General features: G+C 31.4%; 7 protein-coding genes across 7 annotated transcripts; all 7 read left to right on the top strand.

Annotated features, from left to right (window-relative positions):
- The first annotated feature begins 7082 nt into the window (after positions 1–7082).
- LOC133290140 (B3 domain-containing protein At2g33720-like) lies at positions 7083–7556 on the top strand. Its single transcript, XM_061488195.1, has one exon. The coding sequence runs from the start codon at positions 7083–7085 to the stop codon at positions 7554–7556; it is 474 nt and encodes a 157-aa protein (XP_061344179.1).
- Positions 7557–8623: 1067 nt separating this feature from the next.
- On the top strand, positions 8624–9097 carry LOC133290139 (B3 domain-containing protein At2g33720-like). The gene has a single exon (XM_061488194.1). The coding sequence runs from the start codon at positions 8624–8626 to the stop codon at positions 9095–9097; it is 474 nt and encodes a 157-aa protein (XP_061344178.1).
- Positions 9098–10254: 1157 nt separating this feature from the next.
- LOC133290137 (B3 domain-containing protein At2g33720-like) lies at positions 10255–10728 on the top strand. The gene has a single exon (XM_061488193.1). It carries the CDS (start codon positions 10255–10257, stop codon positions 10726–10728), a length of 474 nt encoding a protein of 157 aa, XP_061344177.1.
- Positions 10729–11883: 1155 nt separating this feature from the next.
- Positions 11884–12357, top strand: LOC133290136 (B3 domain-containing protein At2g33720-like). The gene has a single exon (XM_061488192.1). The coding sequence runs from the start codon at positions 11884–11886 to the stop codon at positions 12355–12357; it is 474 nt and encodes a 157-aa protein (XP_061344176.1).
- A 1157-nt stretch (positions 12358–13514) lies between these two features.
- Positions 13515–13988, top strand: LOC133290135 (B3 domain-containing protein At2g33720-like). The gene has a single exon (XM_061488191.1). It carries the CDS (start codon positions 13515–13517, stop codon positions 13986–13988), a length of 474 nt encoding a protein of 157 aa, XP_061344175.1.
- A 1157-nt stretch (positions 13989–15145) lies between these two features.
- On the top strand, positions 15146–15619 carry LOC133290134 (B3 domain-containing protein At2g33720-like). The gene has a single exon (XM_061488190.1). It carries the CDS (start codon positions 15146–15148, stop codon positions 15617–15619), a length of 474 nt encoding a protein of 157 aa, XP_061344174.1.
- Positions 15620–16771: 1152 nt separating this feature from the next.
- LOC133290133 (B3 domain-containing protein At2g33720-like) lies at positions 16772–17245 on the top strand. Its single transcript, XM_061488189.1, has one exon. The coding sequence runs from the start codon at positions 16772–16774 to the stop codon at positions 17243–17245; it is 474 nt and encodes a 157-aa protein (XP_061344173.1).
- The last annotated feature ends 1386 nt before the right edge of the window (positions 17246–18631 follow it).

Below are 18631 nucleotides of genomic sequence, written 5' to 3'. Positions count from 1 at the left end.
ATTAATTTATGTAAGTCAGAATCAAATGATTAAGGGCTTATGGATTGGTGAGAAGCCTTAAGACGTAAAACGTAATAGAAAGGCGTTGTCTTAATATTGTATCCTTGCGGTGCATGTTATTGATATATTGTTGGTCCATAACATATTGTGAATCTGATGTGTTTGGACTTTGAGCTGTGGACTCTTGGCTTTGGGTGTTAGCTTGCAAGATAAGCTTTTGTGTCCTTGCTTTAGCCATGTTGTGGTTCCACCATGTCCCATGGGGGTATGGTTATATGCATGTTGTGTTACATGCTTTGAGATATATGAATTGTTGTTGAGCTTTATGTGTTAATGGCTTTTAATATGCATGTGTTGTTCCATCTTGACGGTAAGCCTGAGTATGTGGCGTCATACAATACGGTGATCCGGGGTGGATACAAGCGGCGTCTTGTACTTATTGTGGGGTTGTAGACGTACATTCTGCATTTCTCTGGCCAGTAGATTAGTATTGACACACATGACATGATTATCTGCTGCATTGCACTTATTTAGAATTGATGATGATAAATTGCTTTTAAACTTATATTGCACATGTAAGTGAGCTTGGGGTAGAAGATCCTTGTAAGAACCCGCACCGTTAATTAAGGAATTTAATTAATAAATTATGAGAAAATAGGAAATGATTCCATAATTGACCCTAATAATTATTATGAGGCTTTGATAATTATAGTAAGTGAGTAATAATGCTGAAAGTCACTTTTCGGAAGAAAAGTGCAGATACCGGTTCTGCTAGTCGGTATAAATGCGTGCCGAAAAAGTATCCCGGAAAATTATAATAAGTGCATGATAATTACTAGAATGATATGTAGGACTTGTAAAACGAGTTTCAAGTCCAAATAATGAGAACTGGTGCTAGAAACCGGTACTGGCTTTGGAAAGCGCGTACTGGAAAGGTGCTCAGAAAATTATAAGAAAAATATGATAATTCTTGTAAAATTGAGTAGCTTAAGAATCCAGAGTTTGAGATTAAAATGCTTAGCGTAGCATTTAAAGTTAATATTGTGCGTTTAAATGTTAAACCTTTATAAATAGCCTCATGATTGGCACTAAACCCTAGGTGCCACTATTTTCTCTACGTGAGTGTGCTGAGCTTGAAGTCAGCCACCCCTTTGTCACCCTTTCTCCTCCATTTGTGAGCCAAGTTGCCACCTTTGCTCCATTTCTTCTTCTCTTTGGTTGATTAAACACTTGGGTGAGTGTCTTGGGAGGTTGAGGTCCCATCTTCTGAGTTGTGGGAGCTGGTGTGAGTCAAGGTTTGGGGCTGAGTTCTTGTGATGGTGTGGTTGGGGCTTTGTGTTGGTTGTGGGAGCTTCAAGGAGTGAACTTTTGTGTGAAAGGATCACTCTTGACCACCATTTTCGTGTACAGTGAGAAACAGAACCTTGGAGCTGTTGTGTGAGCTCCAAGAGCACCCTTTTTCTGAGTTTGAGCTGTGGTAAGCTTCATCACCTTTGATCTTGAGTCTTTGAGCTTAAAAATGGAACCTTGATGCATGTAAAGGTTAAAAGATGATAACTTAATGTTGGGGTTGGTCAGACACACCTAGAAATGCATGTTTAGGTGTTTAAAATCGGTAAAAACCCAACCTTGGAAGGATATCTTCACGAAATGCATTTTCTGCATTCTGTCGTGAAATATCCGAATATGTGCCCGTGAAATATCCGGATATTGAATATCCGGATATGGGTTTTGAGTATCCGGATATGGGATTCTGGATATCCGGATATTGCATATCCGGATATGTCTAGTGAGATATCTGGATATTGCATATCTGGATATGGTCCCGTGGAATATCTGGATATTCTGGGATTTCGTAGAACAGTAGCTGTGCTGTGTGTACAGTAGGCTATTGGGGGTTTGTGGATCCTAGATTGATGAAGTTGAGCTTCTGTAATTAATGAACTAAGTCAGAATCAAGTGATTAAGGGCTTATGGCTTGGTATGGAGCCTTAAGACGTAAAACGTAAGGAAAGGCGTTGTCTTTAAATTATATGCTTTTGGTGCATTATTATTGATATAGTATTGGTCCATAACAGATTGTGAATCTGCTGTGTTTGGACTTTGAGCTATGGACTCTTGGCTTTGGGTGTTAGCTTGCAAGGTAAGCTTTCGTGTCCTCGGTTTAGTCATGTTGTGGTTCCACCATGTCCCATAGGGGTGTGGTTATATGCATGCTGTGTTACATGCTTTGAATATTTGAAATGTTGTTGAGCTTTATGTGTAATGGCTTTTAATATGCATGTGTTTTTTCATCTTGACGGTAAGCCTGAGTATGTAGCATCATACGATATGGTGATCCGGGGTGAATGCAAGTAGCGTCTTGCACTAGTGTGGGTATTTGGCGTATGTAAATCCTGTATTTCTCTGGCCAGTAGAATAGTATTGACACACATGACATGATTATCTGCTGCATTACACTGTTTTAGAAATGATATTGATGAACTGCTTTTAAACTTATATTGCACATGTAAGTGAGCTTGGGGTGGAAGATCCTTGAGGACCCCTTGTCTTACTGAGATTTCTTGTTTAGAGATCTCACCCCACGTTTGGGGAATGCTTATTTCAGGTTCCGGTAGTTTGGTGATTGATGCCTCTGGCGGCAGGAGGCCAGAGCTTAGTTGATGATATTATGCTGTTTTGCTGCCATGACTGGATATGGATGCTGTTTATGTTTTCCGCTATTTATGCTTATGTTGTTGATGAGACTGATGTTGGGCGTGTTGCCTTATTTGAGTGAGCCTGGGGATTATCCATGACACTTTATGTTAGTGCTTTAGATTGGAGTTGTATAAACTGTTAGATGGTCCGGTCTACGTTGTTGTAGTTCTGTGACTAGAGCCACACTTTTACTATATATGTTATGAGGTATTTTCAGATAGCTGTTTTATTGCAATTGCATACAGGCGATGTTTTATTAATTGATTAATAAACAAGTTGGTAATTATAATGACATCATAATTGAAAAGAAAAAGATATTTCGCATTTTTAATTAAGCGCTGCTTAATACGATAGTATGATAACATTACCGGACATATACAGGGTGTTACATTTATGGTATCAGAGCAATGGTTCGAGGGAAAAGCCTGTATGTATTGCAATAGCTAGGATGTTTGGTTGTGCCTGTCTTGTGTGTTTACTCCGTCGAATTTTATTATGATAATGCATATGTAATCACACTGTGTGGGCCTGATCAACTCATAATTTGTGTAACTTGTGCAGAGTCATGGTAAGGTCCGGGAGAACACGAGAGACTTCTGAGGATCAACCCGATCCTATCCTGACTGCATTGGCTGAGATGCAGGCGGCTAGGTTAGCCGAGCAGGAGGCCACTAGATTGGCCAACGCGGCAATGATGGATGTTGTTCGCGAGGCGAACCTGATAGCCGCAGAAGAGGTTCGTGAAGCGAACCGGAGGACCAATGAGGATGTCCTCGAGGCGAACAGGATGGCGAACATGACGATGATGAGAGTCATGTTGGAGGAGATGAGGGCTAGCCGTGCTGTAGGCCAGGCACCACCGCCACCACCGCCGCCCCCTCCAATTATTCCTAATCAAAAGGGTTCATTTAACACTTAACAAAAATCCATTTTCCAATTTCTTTTTTCAATTTCTTTTTGTTGAAATACTCAAGTCCCATTCCCATGGAGTTCTTGAGTTGAAAAATAAAAGTATCAAACGAATGAGTTAAAACAATCAGTAACAATGCACATCAAAGATTTCACCCAATCATTTTGACAAACCCAGAAAAAGAAAGAACTAGAAACCCATTTTTAAAAACAGAAAATCAAAGATTAAAGAAAGACAAACATGCATTCAGAATTAAAACCAGAGTAAATCGTACAAATCAAAAGTATCGTTTCCCAAACTAGAGCTAGGATTATCTTGCAAAAATGTAGAAGAAAAATCTTGCATGCATATCCTTGATTCTTCCTTATAGCGGAGATGCTTCGTCACTGCACTTCGAGTTTAAAAAGAAAGAAAGCACATTCAACTTTCAACAAAACAGAATCTAACAACACTCAAGGTCTTCTCACAAAAAAAAAAACGTACAACAAAAATTGAAATTCTAGATCTAAAATCTGATCTGGTCTATCTTTTACAATGCACAAAAATTAACTATTTCAGAAATCCTCTTTTCTTTGTAGCCGTCCATCTTCTTTTTCATCCAACGGTGAAAATATGTTCCTTGCTTCTTTTTAAAAGTTGATCCACGTGCCTTCAGTATTCTTTTACCTGAGCTAAAAGTAAAATAGAGAGATCACGTAAGAAAACAAGTTAATCACTTCTCCTTCTCTTTTTTACCTTCCTTTTATTACATGGGCCATTTTAATCCTCTTTTGGGCCCATTTACTTGCAAAATCAATTATTCACAGCCCAAAGAGATTTAAAATAATATAAAATAATACAATAAATATATATATATAATTTAGTGCAAACATTGAGCAACATCATCATTTGGTTGTAGCTAATGCAGTAATTTGGATGATTCAGCGTGTTATCGTCGCTTAATTGGTCGCTTGCTATATTTCACAATTATGCAACCTGAGTTGTGCTATAGTGCTATGCAATTCATACTTTATCTCAATTTATGTAGGCTCCTAAACAACAACACTTTAATGCAGTCATGCACATTTTGCGCTATATAAAGTCTAATCCAAGCCAAGGTATCCTGTTCCCATTAGAAAAGAACTTACAGTTGTATGCTTATTATGACTCCGACTAGACCAGCTGCCCACTTACGCATCTATCCCTTATAGGATATTTTATCACGCTTGGTTCATCTCTTTTCTCCTAGAAGACTAAAAAGTAGGCAACGATCTCTCGCTTTTCTGTTGAAGCTGAATATCGCTCCATGACAACCATTACTTCTGAGCTCCTTTGGCTGAAGTCCTTTCTTGCGCATCTTGGGGGACACCACCAAGCACTTATGCAATTATTTTGTGATAATCAAGCCGCATTACATATCGTTGTCAACTCTGTCTTCTACGAATGCACAAAACATATCGAGCTCAATTGCCATTTTATCCACGAGCACCTCTTGGCCTAAACAATATCTACCGCCCACATTTGATCAACTATGCAGCCGGTGAACATATTCACCAAGGCATTAGGGTGTAAGGATTTTTATTTTCTTCTTGACAAGTTGAGCATTTCGTCTCTTCACACTCCAATAGGAGGCAGAGTGTTACGCTACCATGCGATTTGAAATTCATGACTGTTTGAAATTCATCTGTAATCGTTTGTTTTATTTGATGTATTATTAGAATTATGTAACTGTTAGATATCATTAGGTTGACAATTATATATTAGCATTATTATTTTAATGGCCCAATGTAATTGAGCAATGTAACCCAGTGTCTATAATAAGGGAGGCTTGATTTTTGAATACAACGAGTGATACTACATTTTAATAATCAGTGTTTGAATTATTTGGCTAAAGTGTGTTGTCATTTATTCCAAAAGCTTAAGCATGTATATTTTTGTAACAAGAGTTACACTACTGGTATATGTTTTGCATTATGGAGTGCATGTAACTTTTTGATGTGTCTTGTGTTATTTGAGAAAGTAATTTTCACAGGTTAGAATAGAAACCTGGATTTAGTCACTCATGGAAAATCTGTCAAAGCTATTGGCTTTTTTGTCTTAGATTATTTATTTAGCATAGAGTGTAATATCTTTTGACTATATTTGTATGATTCCATTCAGAGTAACAATACTGAGAAGTACTTGAATAAATTTAGTGCACTCAACTTGAGACTAAATAACATGGATTATTACGAAATTCCAGCTTTTCTTTCAAATTCTATTATTATTCTTTCTATTATTTAAATATTTATTTATTTAAGAGAAAAGATAACATAACAAAATAAGCTGAGCTTATGTTTTTATAAATTCAGCTTATGTTTTTATAAAACATCTAGCATCGAGAGACAGTATAAAAGAATATAATGGTTTTTGTTAACTGTTTATATATCTAAAAGTATTTAAAGCATAACATTATTATTTGAATGATTTTATAAATGTTGATTGAATATATCATATTAAATTACATGAAAAGAAAAAAATTACTCTTTAATTGAATGATTTTAGTAATTGTTGATCCGATTTATCACGTGAATTATCTTAAACTTGTGATTTTTTATGCCAGCACACACAATTTTTTTTTTTTGTGTACGTGTTATTGATTATGATTATGAACGATTGTAGGAGAATTTTTTGTCAAAACAACGCAACTAAAAATAATGGATCCAGATCCTCTGATGTGAAAAATCGCATGACATGGTAAAGCAAGAAATCATAACCATATAAAGGTAAATCAATGGTAATAAAAGAGGAGAGAGAAAAAATAGTAAAATAGGTAGTTACAAAATCATAATCATTGATTTAACTTTATATGGTTGTTATCTTCTCACATCAGAGGATCCATTTCAAAAAATAATAGGTGTTTAATCTTAGGACACCATGACTTATTTTCAACACCTGTCTTTAATATTTTTTTTAAATTCCTTTTAATTCTTAAAATTTTCAAAAAAAAAAATCAATTTTACTTGTGAATTGTAAGTATTCTTCCATTTCCAATATTATTATTATAATTAGCTAATGTTAACAATTTAAATTTTTTAATATATAACCAGAATAAATGTTTAAATGAGGCGGCATAATAATTGTTTAGGGAAAAAAAGTGAAAGTTGCTTACAATTTTTCATAGTTTAATAATTAAATATCAATGTAAATTAATATTTTTATAATCAGTCAATATTATTTTATGTTTTGATATCTTCACAAAACTACAAATGCTCAAGTCCTATAATTTAATTTTTTATTTTTCCTATATTTTGAATAAGAATTATCTAAAATAAAAATTATATCTATATAGATAAAAAATAAAATAAAATAAAATAAAATGTTAAAATTATAAAGCAGAATAAACATTTAAAGTGAAGTTGCAGCTTCTATATATAATGACCGGTAACAGAAAAACAGAAAAACATTCGTAGCTTTCAAGAAACCAAAACCCAATTCACAAAACCTCTCAACAATGGCATACGACGCTGATGATGTCTCTGTTTCTTTATCCAAGAAGATGAAGAATTATGAAGAAACTCATGTTGCTGCTGCAAGAAAGAAGGTGTGTGTAGAGAGAAGTTGGGGTTACTCTTTGGATTTGATGCTTTATGATGACCCTTGGAAAATCAAAAAAGTCCTCAATGGCAGTGATCTTGGCAACATGCGCAGGCTGTTGCTCCCTAAAGATTTTGCTGAGAATTTGGTGGTGCCGGTTTTGGATGGAGACGTTGAAAGAGGTGTTCAAGTTGAGATTTGGGATGTAGACACTGCCTCCATTCATTCTTTAATTTTCAAGAAATGGGTTTCTTCAAGAAGCTATGTTTTCATTGGAAATTGGGTTAAAGATTTTGTATCAAGAAGAGACTTAAAGAAAAGGGATGAGATTGGCCTTCATTGGGATCCATACAAAAATCGCTTTAATTTTTCTATTCTTGATGCCTTTTAGGATTGATAACAGTATTAGGATTCATGTGTAGAAAAAGATGTAGTGATAATTTTCTCTTATTCTGAAGCACAAAATAGCAAGCAGAATTTATTTGACTTTTTTTTCATCCTTATAAGCTGTATTTTTATAAAAAAATCTAGCATTGAGAGACAGTATAAAAGAATATAATGGTTTTTGTTAACTGTTTATATATCTAAAAGTATTTAAAGCATAACATTAATATTTGAATGATTTTATAAATGTTGATTGAATATATCATTTGAAATTACATGAAAAGAACAAAAGTACTCCTTAATTGAATGTTAGTAATTGTTGATCCGATTTATCACGTGAATTATCTTAAACTTGAGATTTTTTATGCCATCACACACATTTTTTATTTTTATTTTGTGTACGTGTTATTGATTATGTTTATGAACGATTATAGGAGAATTTTTTGTCAAAACAATGCAACTAAAAATAATAGGTGTTTAATCTTAGGACACCATGATTTATTTTCAACACCTGTCTTTAATTTTTTTTTAAATTCCTTTTATTGCTTTAAATTTTCAAAAAAAAAATTCAATTTTACTTGTGAATTGTAAGTATTCTTCCATTTCCAATATTATTATTATTATTAGCTAATGTTAACAATTTAAATTTATTTATATGTAACCAGAATAAATGTTTAAATGAGGCGGCATAATAACTGTTTAGGGAAAAAAGTGAAAGTTGCTTACAATTTTTCTGAGTTTAATAATTAAATATCAACGTAAATTAATATTTTTAAATTAATATTTTTATAATCAGTCAATGTTTTTTTATGTTTTGATATCTTCACAAAACTACAAATGCTCAAGTCCTATAATTTAATTTTTTATTTTTCCTATATTTTGAATAAGAATTATCTAAAATAAAAATTATATCTATATAGATAAAAAAAATAAAAACAAAATGTGAAAATTATAAAGCAGAATAAACATTTAAAGTGAAGTGGCAGCTTCTATATATATTGCCCTATAACAGAAAAACATTCGTAGCTTTCAAGAAACCAAAACCCAATTCACCAAAACCAAAACCTCTCAGCAATGGCATACGAAGCTGATGATGTCTTTGTTTCTTTATCCAAGAAGAGGAAGAATTCTGAAGAAACTCATGTCGCTGCTGCAAGAAAGAAGGTGTGTGTAGAGAGAAGTTGGGGTTACTCTTTGGATTTGATGCTTTATGATGACCCTTGGAAGATCAAGAAAGTCCTCAATGGCAGTGATCTTGGCAACATGAGCAGGCTCTTGCTCCATAAAGATTTTGCTGAGAATTTGGTGGTGCCGGTGTTGGATGGAGACGTTGAAAGAGGTGTTCAAGTTGAGATTTGGGATGTAGACACTGCCTCCATTCATTCTTTAATTTTCAAGAAATGGGTTTCTTCGAGAAGCTTTGTTTTCATTGGAAATTGGGTTAAAGATTTTGTATCAAGAAGAGGCTTAAAGAAAGGGGATGAGATTGGCCTTCATTGGGATCCATACAAAAATCGCTTTAATTTTTCTGTTCTTGATGCCTTTTAGGATTGATAACAAACAGTATTAGGATTCTTGTGTTGAAAAAGATATAGTGATAATTTTCTCTTATTCTGAAGCAGAAAATAGCAAGCAGAATTTATGGTTTAAAGATCACTGTGATTTCCTTTGTTCAATTTGAATTTTTTTGTATTGATTTGAGTTTAAAAATAGCAAGCAGAATTTATTTGACTTTTTTTTCATCCTTATAAGCTGTGTTTTTATAAAAAATCTAGCATTGAGAGACAGTATAAAAGAATATAATGGTTTTTGTTAACTGTTTATATATCTAAAAGTATTTAAAGCATAACATTAATATTTGAATGATTTTATAAATGTTGATTGAATATATCATTTGAAATTACATGAAAAGAACAAAAGTACTCCTTAATTGAATGATTTTAGTAATTGTTGATCCGATTTATCACGTGAATTATCTTAAACTTGAGATTTTTTATGCCATCACACACATTTTTTATTTTTATTTTGTGTACGTGTTATTGATTATGTTTATGAACGATTATAGGAGAACTTTTTGTCAAAACAATGCAACTAAAAATAATAGGTGTTTAATCTTAGGACACCATGATTTATTTTCAACACCTGTCTTTAATTTTTTTTTAAATTCCTTTTATTGCTTTAAATTTTCAAAAAAAAAATTCAATTTTACTTGTGAATTGTAAGTATTCTTCCATTTCCAATATTATTATTATTATTAGCTAATGTTAACAATTTAAATTTATTTATATGTAACCAGAATAAATATTCAAATGAGGCGGCATAATAACTGTTTAGGGAAAAAAGTGAAAGTTGCTTACAATTTTTCTGAGTTTAATAATTAAATATCAACGTAAATTAATATTTTTAAATTAATATTTTTATAATCAGTCAATGTTTTTTTATGTTTTGATATCTTCACAAAACTACAAATGCTCAAGTCCTATAATTTAATTTTTTATTTTTCCTATATTTTGAATAAGAATTATCTAAAATAAAAATTATATCTATATAGATAAAAAAAATAAAAACAAAATGTGAAAATTATAAAGCAGAATAAACATTTAAAGTGAAGTGGCAGCTTCTATATATATTGCCCTATAACAGAAAAACATTCGTAGCTTTCAAGAAACCAAAACCCAATTCACCAAAACCAAAACCTCTCAGCAATGGCATACGAAGCTGATGATGTCTTTGTTTCTTTATCCAAGAAGAGGAAGAATTCTGAAGAAACTCATGTCGCTGCTGCAAGAAAGAAGGTGTGTGTAGAGAGAAGTTGGGGTTACTCTTTGGATTTGATGCTTTATGATGACCCTTGGAAGATCAAGAAAGTCCTCAATGGCAGTGATCTTGGCAACATGAGCAGGCTCTTGCTCCATAAAGATTTTGCTGAGAATTTGGTGGTGCCGGTGTTGGATGGAGACGTTGAAAGAGGTGTTCAAGTTGAGATTTGGGATGTAGACACTGCCTCCATTCATTCTTTAATTTTCAAGAAATGGGTTTCTTCGAGAAGCTTTGTTTTCATTGGAAATTGGGTTAAAGATTTTGTATCAAGAAGAGGCTTAAAGAAAGGGGATGAGATTGGCCTTCATTGGGATCCATACAAAAATCGCTTTAATTTTTCTGTTCTTGATGCCTTTTAGGATTGATAACAAACAGTATTAGGATTCTTGTGTTGAAAAAGATATAGTGATAATTTTCTCTTATTCTGAAGCAGAAAATAGCAAGCAGAATTTATGGTTTAAAGATCACTGTGATTTCCTTTGTTCATTGAATTTTTTTGTATTGATTTGAGTTTAAAAATAGCAAGCAGAATTTATTTGACTTTTTTTTCATCCTTATAAGCTGTGTTTTTATAAAAAATCTAGCATTGAGAGACAGTATAAAAGAATATAATGGTTTTTGTTAACTGTTTATATATCTAAAAGTATTTAAAGCATAACATTAATATTTGAATGATTTTATAAATGTTGATTGAATATATCATTTGAAATTACATGAAAAGAACAAAAGTACTCCTTAATTGAATGATTTTAGTAATTGTTGATCCGATTTATCACGTGAATTATCTTAAACTTGAGATTTTTTATGCCATCACACACATTTTTTATTTTTATTTTGTGTACGTGTTATTGATTATGTTTATGAACGATTATAGGAGAACTTTTTGTCAAAACAATGCAACTAAAAATAATAGGTGTTTAATCTTAGGACACCATGATTTATTTTCAACACCTGTCTTTAATTTTTTTTTAAATTCCTTTTATTGCTTTAAATTTTCAAAAAAAAAATTCAATTTTACTTGTGAATTGTAAGTATTCTTCCATTTCCAATATTATTATTATTATTAGCTAATGTTAACAATTTAAATTTATTTATATGTAACCAGAATAAATGTTTAAATGAGGCGGCATAATAACTGTTTAGGGAAAAAAGTGAAAGTTGCTTACAATTTTTCTGAGTTTAATAATTAAATATCAACGTAAATTAATATTTTTAAATTAATATTTTTATAATCAGTCAATGTTTTTTTATGTTTTGATATCTTCACAAAACTACAAATGCTCAAGTCCTATAATTTAATTTTTTATTTTTCCTATATTTTGAATAAGAATTATCTAAAATAAAAATTATATCTATATAGATAAAAAAAATAAAAACAAAATGTGAAAATTATAAAGCAGAATAAACATTTAAAGTGAAGTGGCAGCTTCTATATATATTGCCCTATAACAGAAAAACATTCGTAGCTTTCAAGAAACCAAAACCCAATTCACCAAAACCAAAACCTCTCAGCAATGGCATACGAAGCTGATGATGTCTTTGTTTCTTTATCCAAGAAGAGGAAGAATTCTGAAGAAACTCATGTCGCTGCTGCAAGAAAGAAGGTGTGTGTAGAGAGAAGTTGGGGTTACTCTTTGGATTTGATGCTTTATGATGACCCTTGGAAGATCAAGAAAGTCCTCAATGGCAGTGATCTTGGCAACATGAGCAGGCTCTTGCTCCATAAAGATTTTGCTGAGAATTTGGTGGTGCCGGTGTTGGATGGAGACGTTGAAAGAGGTGTTCAAGTTGAGATTTGGGATGTAGACACTGCCTCCATTCATTCTTTAATTTTCAAGAAATGGGTTTCTTCGAGAAGCTTTGTTTTCATTGGAAATTGGGTTAAAGATTTTGTATCAAGAAGAGGCTTAAAGAAAGGGGATGAGATTGGCCTTCATTGGGATCCATACAAAAATCGCTTTAATTTTTCTGTTCTTGATGCCTTTTAGGATTGATAACAAACAGTATTAGGATTCTTGTGTTGAAAAAGATATAGTGATAATTTTCTCTTATTCTGAAGCAGAAAATAGCAAGCAGAATTTATGGTTTAAAGATCACTGTGATTTCCTTTGTTCAATTTGAATTTTTTTGTATTGATTTGAGTTTAAAAATAGCAAGCAGAATTTATTTGACTTTTTTTTCATCCTTATAAGCTGTGTTTTTATAAAAAATCTAGCATTGAGAGACAGTATAAAAGAATATAATGGTTTTTGTTAACTGTTTATATATCTAAAAGTATTTAAAGCATAACATTAATATTTGAATGATTTTATAAATGTTGATTGAATATATCATTTGAAATTACATGAAAAGAACAAAAGTACTCCTTAATTGAATGATTTTAGTAATTGTTGATCCGATTTATCACGTGAATTATCTTAAACTTGAGATTTTTTATGCCATCACACACATTTTTTATTTTTATTTTGTGTACGTGTTATTGATTATGTTTATGAACGATTATAGGAGAACTTTTTGTCAAAACAATGCAACTAAAAATAATAGGTGTTTAATCTTAGGACACCATGATTTATTTTCAACACCTGTCTTTAATTTTTTTTTAAATTCCTTTTATTGCTTTAAATTTTCAAAAAAAAAATTCAATTTTACTTGTGAATTGTAAGTATTCTTCCATTTCCAATATTATTATTATTATTAGCTAATGTTAACAATTTAAATTTATTTATATGTAACCAGAATAAATGTTTAAATGAGGCGGCATAATAACTGTTTAGGGAAAAAAGTGAAAGTTGCTTACAATTTTTCTGAGTTTAATAATTAAATATCAACGTAAATTAATATTTTTAAATTAATATTTTTATAATCAGTCAATGTTTTTTTATGTTTTGATATCTTCACAAAACTACAAATGCTCAAGTCCTATAATTTAATTTTTTATTTTTCCTATATTTTGAATAAGAATTATCTAAAATAAAAATTATATCTATATAGATAAAAAAAATAAAAACAAAATGTGAAAATTATAAAGCAGAATAAACATTTAAAGTGAAGTGGCAGCTTCTATATATATTGCCCTATAACAGAAAAACATTCGTAGCTTTCAAGAAACCAAAACCCAATTCACCAAAACCAAAACCTCTCAGCAATGGCATACGAAGCTGATGATGTCTTTGTTTCTTTATCCAAGAAGAGGAAGAATTCTGAAGAAACTCATGTCGCTGCTGCAAGAAAGAAGGTGTGTGTAGAGAGAAGTTGGGGTTACTCTTTGGATTTGATGCTTTATGATGACCCTTGGAAGATCAAGAAAGTCCTCAATGGCAGTGATCTTGGCAACATGAGCAGGCTCTTGCTCCATAAAGATTTTGCTGAGAATTTGGTGGTGCCGGTGTTGGATGGAGACGTTGAAAGAGGTGTTCAAGTTGAGATTTGGGATGTAGACACTGCCTCCATTCATTCTTTAATTTTCAAGAAATGGGTTTCTTCGAGAAGATTTGTTTTCATTGGAAATTGGGTTAAAGATTTTGTATCAAGAAGAGGCTTAAAGAAAGGGGATGAGATTGGCCTTCATTGGGATCCATACAAAAATCGCTTTAATTTTTCTGTTCTTGATGCCTTTTAGGATTGATAACAAACAGTATTAGGATTCTTGTGTTGAAAAAGATATAGTGATAATTTTCTCTTATTCTGAAGCAGAAAATAGCAAGCAGAATTTATGGTTTAAAGATCACTGTGATTTCCTTTGTTCAATTTGAATTTTTTTGTATTGATTTGAGTTTAAAAATAGCAAGCAGAATTTATTTGACTTTTTTTTCATCCTTATAAGCTGTGTTTTTATAAAAAATCTAGCATTGAGAGACAGTATAAAAGAATATAATGGTTTTTGTTAACTGTTTATATATCTAAAAGTATTTAAAGCATAACATTAATATTTGAATGATTTTATAAATGTTGATTGAATATATCATTTGAAATTACATGAAAAGAACAAAAGTACTCCTTAATTGAATGATTTTAGTAATTGTTGATCCGATTTATCACGTGAATTATCTTAAACTTGAGATTTTTTATGCCATCACACACATTTTTTATTTTTATTTTGTGTACGTGTTATTGATTATGTTTATGAACGATTATAGGAGAACTTTTTGTCAAAACAATGCAACTAAAAATAATAGGTGTTTAATCTTAGGACACCATGATTTATTTTCAACACCTGTCTTTAATTTTTTTTTAAATTCCTTTTATTGCTTTAAATTTTCAAAAAAAAAATTCAATTTTACTTGTGAATTGTAAGTATTCTTCCATTTCCAATATTATTATTATTATTAGCTAATGTTAACAATTTAAATTTATTTATATGTAACCAGAATAAATGTTTAAATGAGGCGGCATAATAACTGTTTAGGGAAAAAAGTGAAAGTTGCTTACAATTTTTCTGAGTTTAATAATTAAATATCAACGTAAATTAATATTTTTAAATTAATATTTTTATAATCAGTCAATGTTTTTTTATGTTTTGATATCTTCACAAAACTACAAATGCTCAAGTCCTATAATTTAATTTTTTATTTTTCCTATATTTTGAATAAGAATTATCTAAAATAAAAATTATATCTATATAGATAAAAAAAATAAAAACAAAATGTGAAAATTATAAAGCAGAATAAACATTTAAAGTGAAGTGGCAGCTTCTATATATATTGCCCTATAACAGAAAAACATTCGTAGCTTTCAAGAAACCAAAACCCAATTCACCAAAACCAAAACCTCTCAGCAATGGCATACGAAGCTGATGATGTCTTTGTTTCTTTATCCAAGAAGAGGAAGAATTCTGAAGAAACTCATGTCGCTGCTGCAAGAAAGAAGGTGTGTGTAGAGAGAAGTTGGGGTTACTCTTTGGATTTGATGCTTTATGATGACCCTTGGAAGATCAAGAAAGTCCTCAATGGCAGTGATCTTGGCAACATGAGCAGGCTCTTGCTCCATAAAGATTTTGCTGAGAATTTGGTGGTGCCGGTGTTGGATGGAGACGTTGAAAGAGGTGTTCAAGTTGAGATTTGGGATGTAGACACTGCCTCCATTCATTCTTTAATTTTCAAGAAATGGGTTTCTTCGAGAAGCTTTGTTTTCATTGGAAATTGGGTTAAAGATTTTGTATCAAGAAGAGGCTTAAAGAAAGGGGATGAGATTGGCCTTCATTGGGATCCATACAAAAATCGCTTTAATTTTTCTGTTCTTGATGCCTTTTAGGATTGATAACAAACAGTATTAGGATTCTTGTGTTGAAAAAGATATAGTGATAATTTTCTCTTATTCTGAAGCAGAAAATAGCAAGCAGAATTTATGGTTTAAAGATCACTGTGATTTCCTTTGTTCAATTTGAATTTTTTTGTATTGATTTGAGTTTAAAAATAGCAAGCAGAATTTATTTGACTTTTTTTTCATCCTTATAAGCTGTGTTTTTATAAAAAATCTAGCATTGAGAGACAGTAGAATATAATGGTTTTTGTTAACTGTTTATATATCTAAAAGTATTTAAAGCATAACATTAATATTTGAATGATTTTATAAATGTTGATTGAATATATCATTTGAAATTACATGAAAAGAACAAAAGTACTCCTTAATTGAATGATTTTAGTAATTGTTGATCCGATTTATCACGTGAATTATCTTAAACTTGAGATTTTTTATGCCATCACACACATTTTTTATTTTTATTTTGTGTACGTGTTATTGATTATGTTTATGAACGATTATAGGAGAACTTTTTGTCAAAACAATGCAACTAAAAATAATAGGTGTTTAATCTTAGGACACCATGATTTATTTTCAACACCTGTCTTTAATTTTTTTTTAAATTCCTTTTATTGCTTTAAATTTTCAAAAAAAAAATTCAATTTTACTTGTGAATTGTAAGTATTCTTCCATTTCCAATATTATTATTATTATTAGCTAATGTTAACAATTTAAATTTATTTATATGTAACCAGAATAAATGTTTAAATGAGGCGGCATAATAACTGTTTAGGGAAAAAAGTGAAAGTTGCTTACAATTTTTCTGAGTTTAATAATTAAATATCAACGTAAATTAATATTTTTAAATTAATATTTTTATAATCAGTCAATGTTTTTTTATGTTTTGATATCTTCACAAAACTACAAATGCTCAAGTCCTATAATTTAATTTTTTATTTTTCCTATATTTTGAATAAGAATTATCTAAAATAAAAATTATATCTATATAGATAAAAAAAATAAAAACAAAATGTGAAAATTATAAAGCAGAATAAACATTTAAAGTGAAGTGGCAGCTTCTATATATATTGCCCTATAACAGAAAAACATTTGTAGCTTTCAAGAAACCAAAACCCAATTCACCAAAACAAAAACCTCTCAGCAATGGCATACGACGCTGATGATGTCTTTGTTTCTTTATCCAAGAAGAGAAAGATTTATGAAGAAACTCATGTTGCTGCTGCAAGAAAGAAGGTGTGTGTAGAGAGAAGTTGGGGTTACTCTTTGGATTTGATGCTTTATGATGACCCTTGGAAGATCAAGAAAGTCCTCAATGGCAGTGATCTTGGCAACATGAGCAGGCTCTTGCTCCCTAAAGATTTTGCTGAGAATTTGGTGGTGCCGGTGTTGGATGGAGACGTTGAACGAGGTGTTCAAGTTGAGATTTGGGATGTAGACACTGCCTCCTTTCATTCTTTAATTTTCAAGAAGTGGGTTTCTTCAAGAAGCTATGTTTTCGTTGGAAATTGGGTTAAAGATTTTGTATCAAGAAGAGGCTTAAAGAAAGGGGATGAGATTGGCCTTCATTGGGATCCATACAAAAATCGCTTTAATTTTTCTATTCTTGATGCCTTTTAGGATTGATAACAGTATTAGGAACCATGTGTAGAAAAAGATGTAGTGATAATTTTCTCTTATTCTGAAGAAGAAAATAGCAAGCAGAATTTATGGTTTAAAAATCGCTTTGATTTCGTTTGTTCAATTTGAATTTTTTGTATTGATAGCACCAATAGCAAGCAGAATTTATTTGAGTTTTTTTTCATCCTTATAGGTACTATAATTCCAGAACCATCTGTTGCAATTTTTTTCAGGGGAGGTTGTTGTTGCTGCATTAGATTGTCTGCGTTGGCTTTGCGTTTACCTTCATTAATTGGAAAGAGTAATTAAGTTGGGAACCATTTTAGTTATCTAAAGCAAAACTCTGCTGATATTAAAATACTAAGGTCAGAAGATACCAGTCTTGATCCAAGAGCTGCTCTATCCCCTTAATGGCACCATAGTGTTGAGTTAGAGCTTTTGTAGGGTCCAAGAAAGAATGAAGAAATGTCTTTGTCACCCGGGGCTGAAGATTGTGATATGTATGCCCATATCTGTAAATTTCCAGAGACTAGGAACATAAGAATTCAAAATATATAAATGATACAGATATTCTCAAAATTTCTTATTATTTTATACTATTAATTTTACTATATTTAGTATAGCCCATCAGTTCAATGACAAAAGGTGTAAGAAAACATTATAAACCAAGGGATATGCATTCTTAAATTAGCCATCATTATAAACAAAATAAGAAAAAGAAAAAGAAAAAGAAAAATTAGCCAGGAAAATTTTTGTGTGCATATCAAGTAGCCGTTCCTATTATCTACAGTGCTACAGGATGTGTTATAGATTATGCAGTAACTCATGAAATTGTTTAATTGAATTGAGAAACTTAGGGCTTTTGTTATACATGTCAAGATCCTTTCATTATATATATTATATGTGTGTTTTCCACCTGTTGGATATTTAAACATTGAATTTATTGGTATCACAACTCAAGAACCATCTGTTGCAATTTTCTTCGGGGGAGGTTGTTGTTGCTGCTGCTGCATTAGATTGTCTGTGCTGGCTTTCCGTTTACCTTCATTAATCCCCAACTTAAAATTAAATGTCAAAGCCACTAGAATTGGTTTGAATTGTTTGTATTAGGTTCCATTGTATCCAAAAATAAATAAATGTTGTAAGTGTAAGTTGGGATTCCACTTAAAGTGTACTATTGTCAGGGGCTTGGATAGTTTTCTATGGGATATGTTATGCAATCAATGCAGTTAGACCATGAAGTCATCTATATATAGTGTTCCATTAGAATATAGCAAAACTAACAGCCTCAACAGCCAGCAATTAGCATTTAGAATTATACAGTGAAACCATACTTTATAGAAGCAATCTAAGTCTAATCACATTGTACAAATATGCACCAAATGC

Source organism: Gastrolobium bilobum, unplaced genomic scaffold (assembly GCF_033153095.1).
Source record: "Gastrolobium bilobum isolate Gb01-03AN ecotype WA unplaced genomic scaffold, APGP_CSIRO_Gbil_v1 utg14849, whole genome shotgun sequence".
NCBI lineage: Eukaryota > Viridiplantae > Streptophyta > Magnoliopsida > Fabales > Fabaceae > Gastrolobium > Gastrolobium bilobum.
The sequence above is the reverse complement of the archived record's forward strand: the minus strand, read 5'-3'. Positions and strand labels throughout refer to the sequence as shown.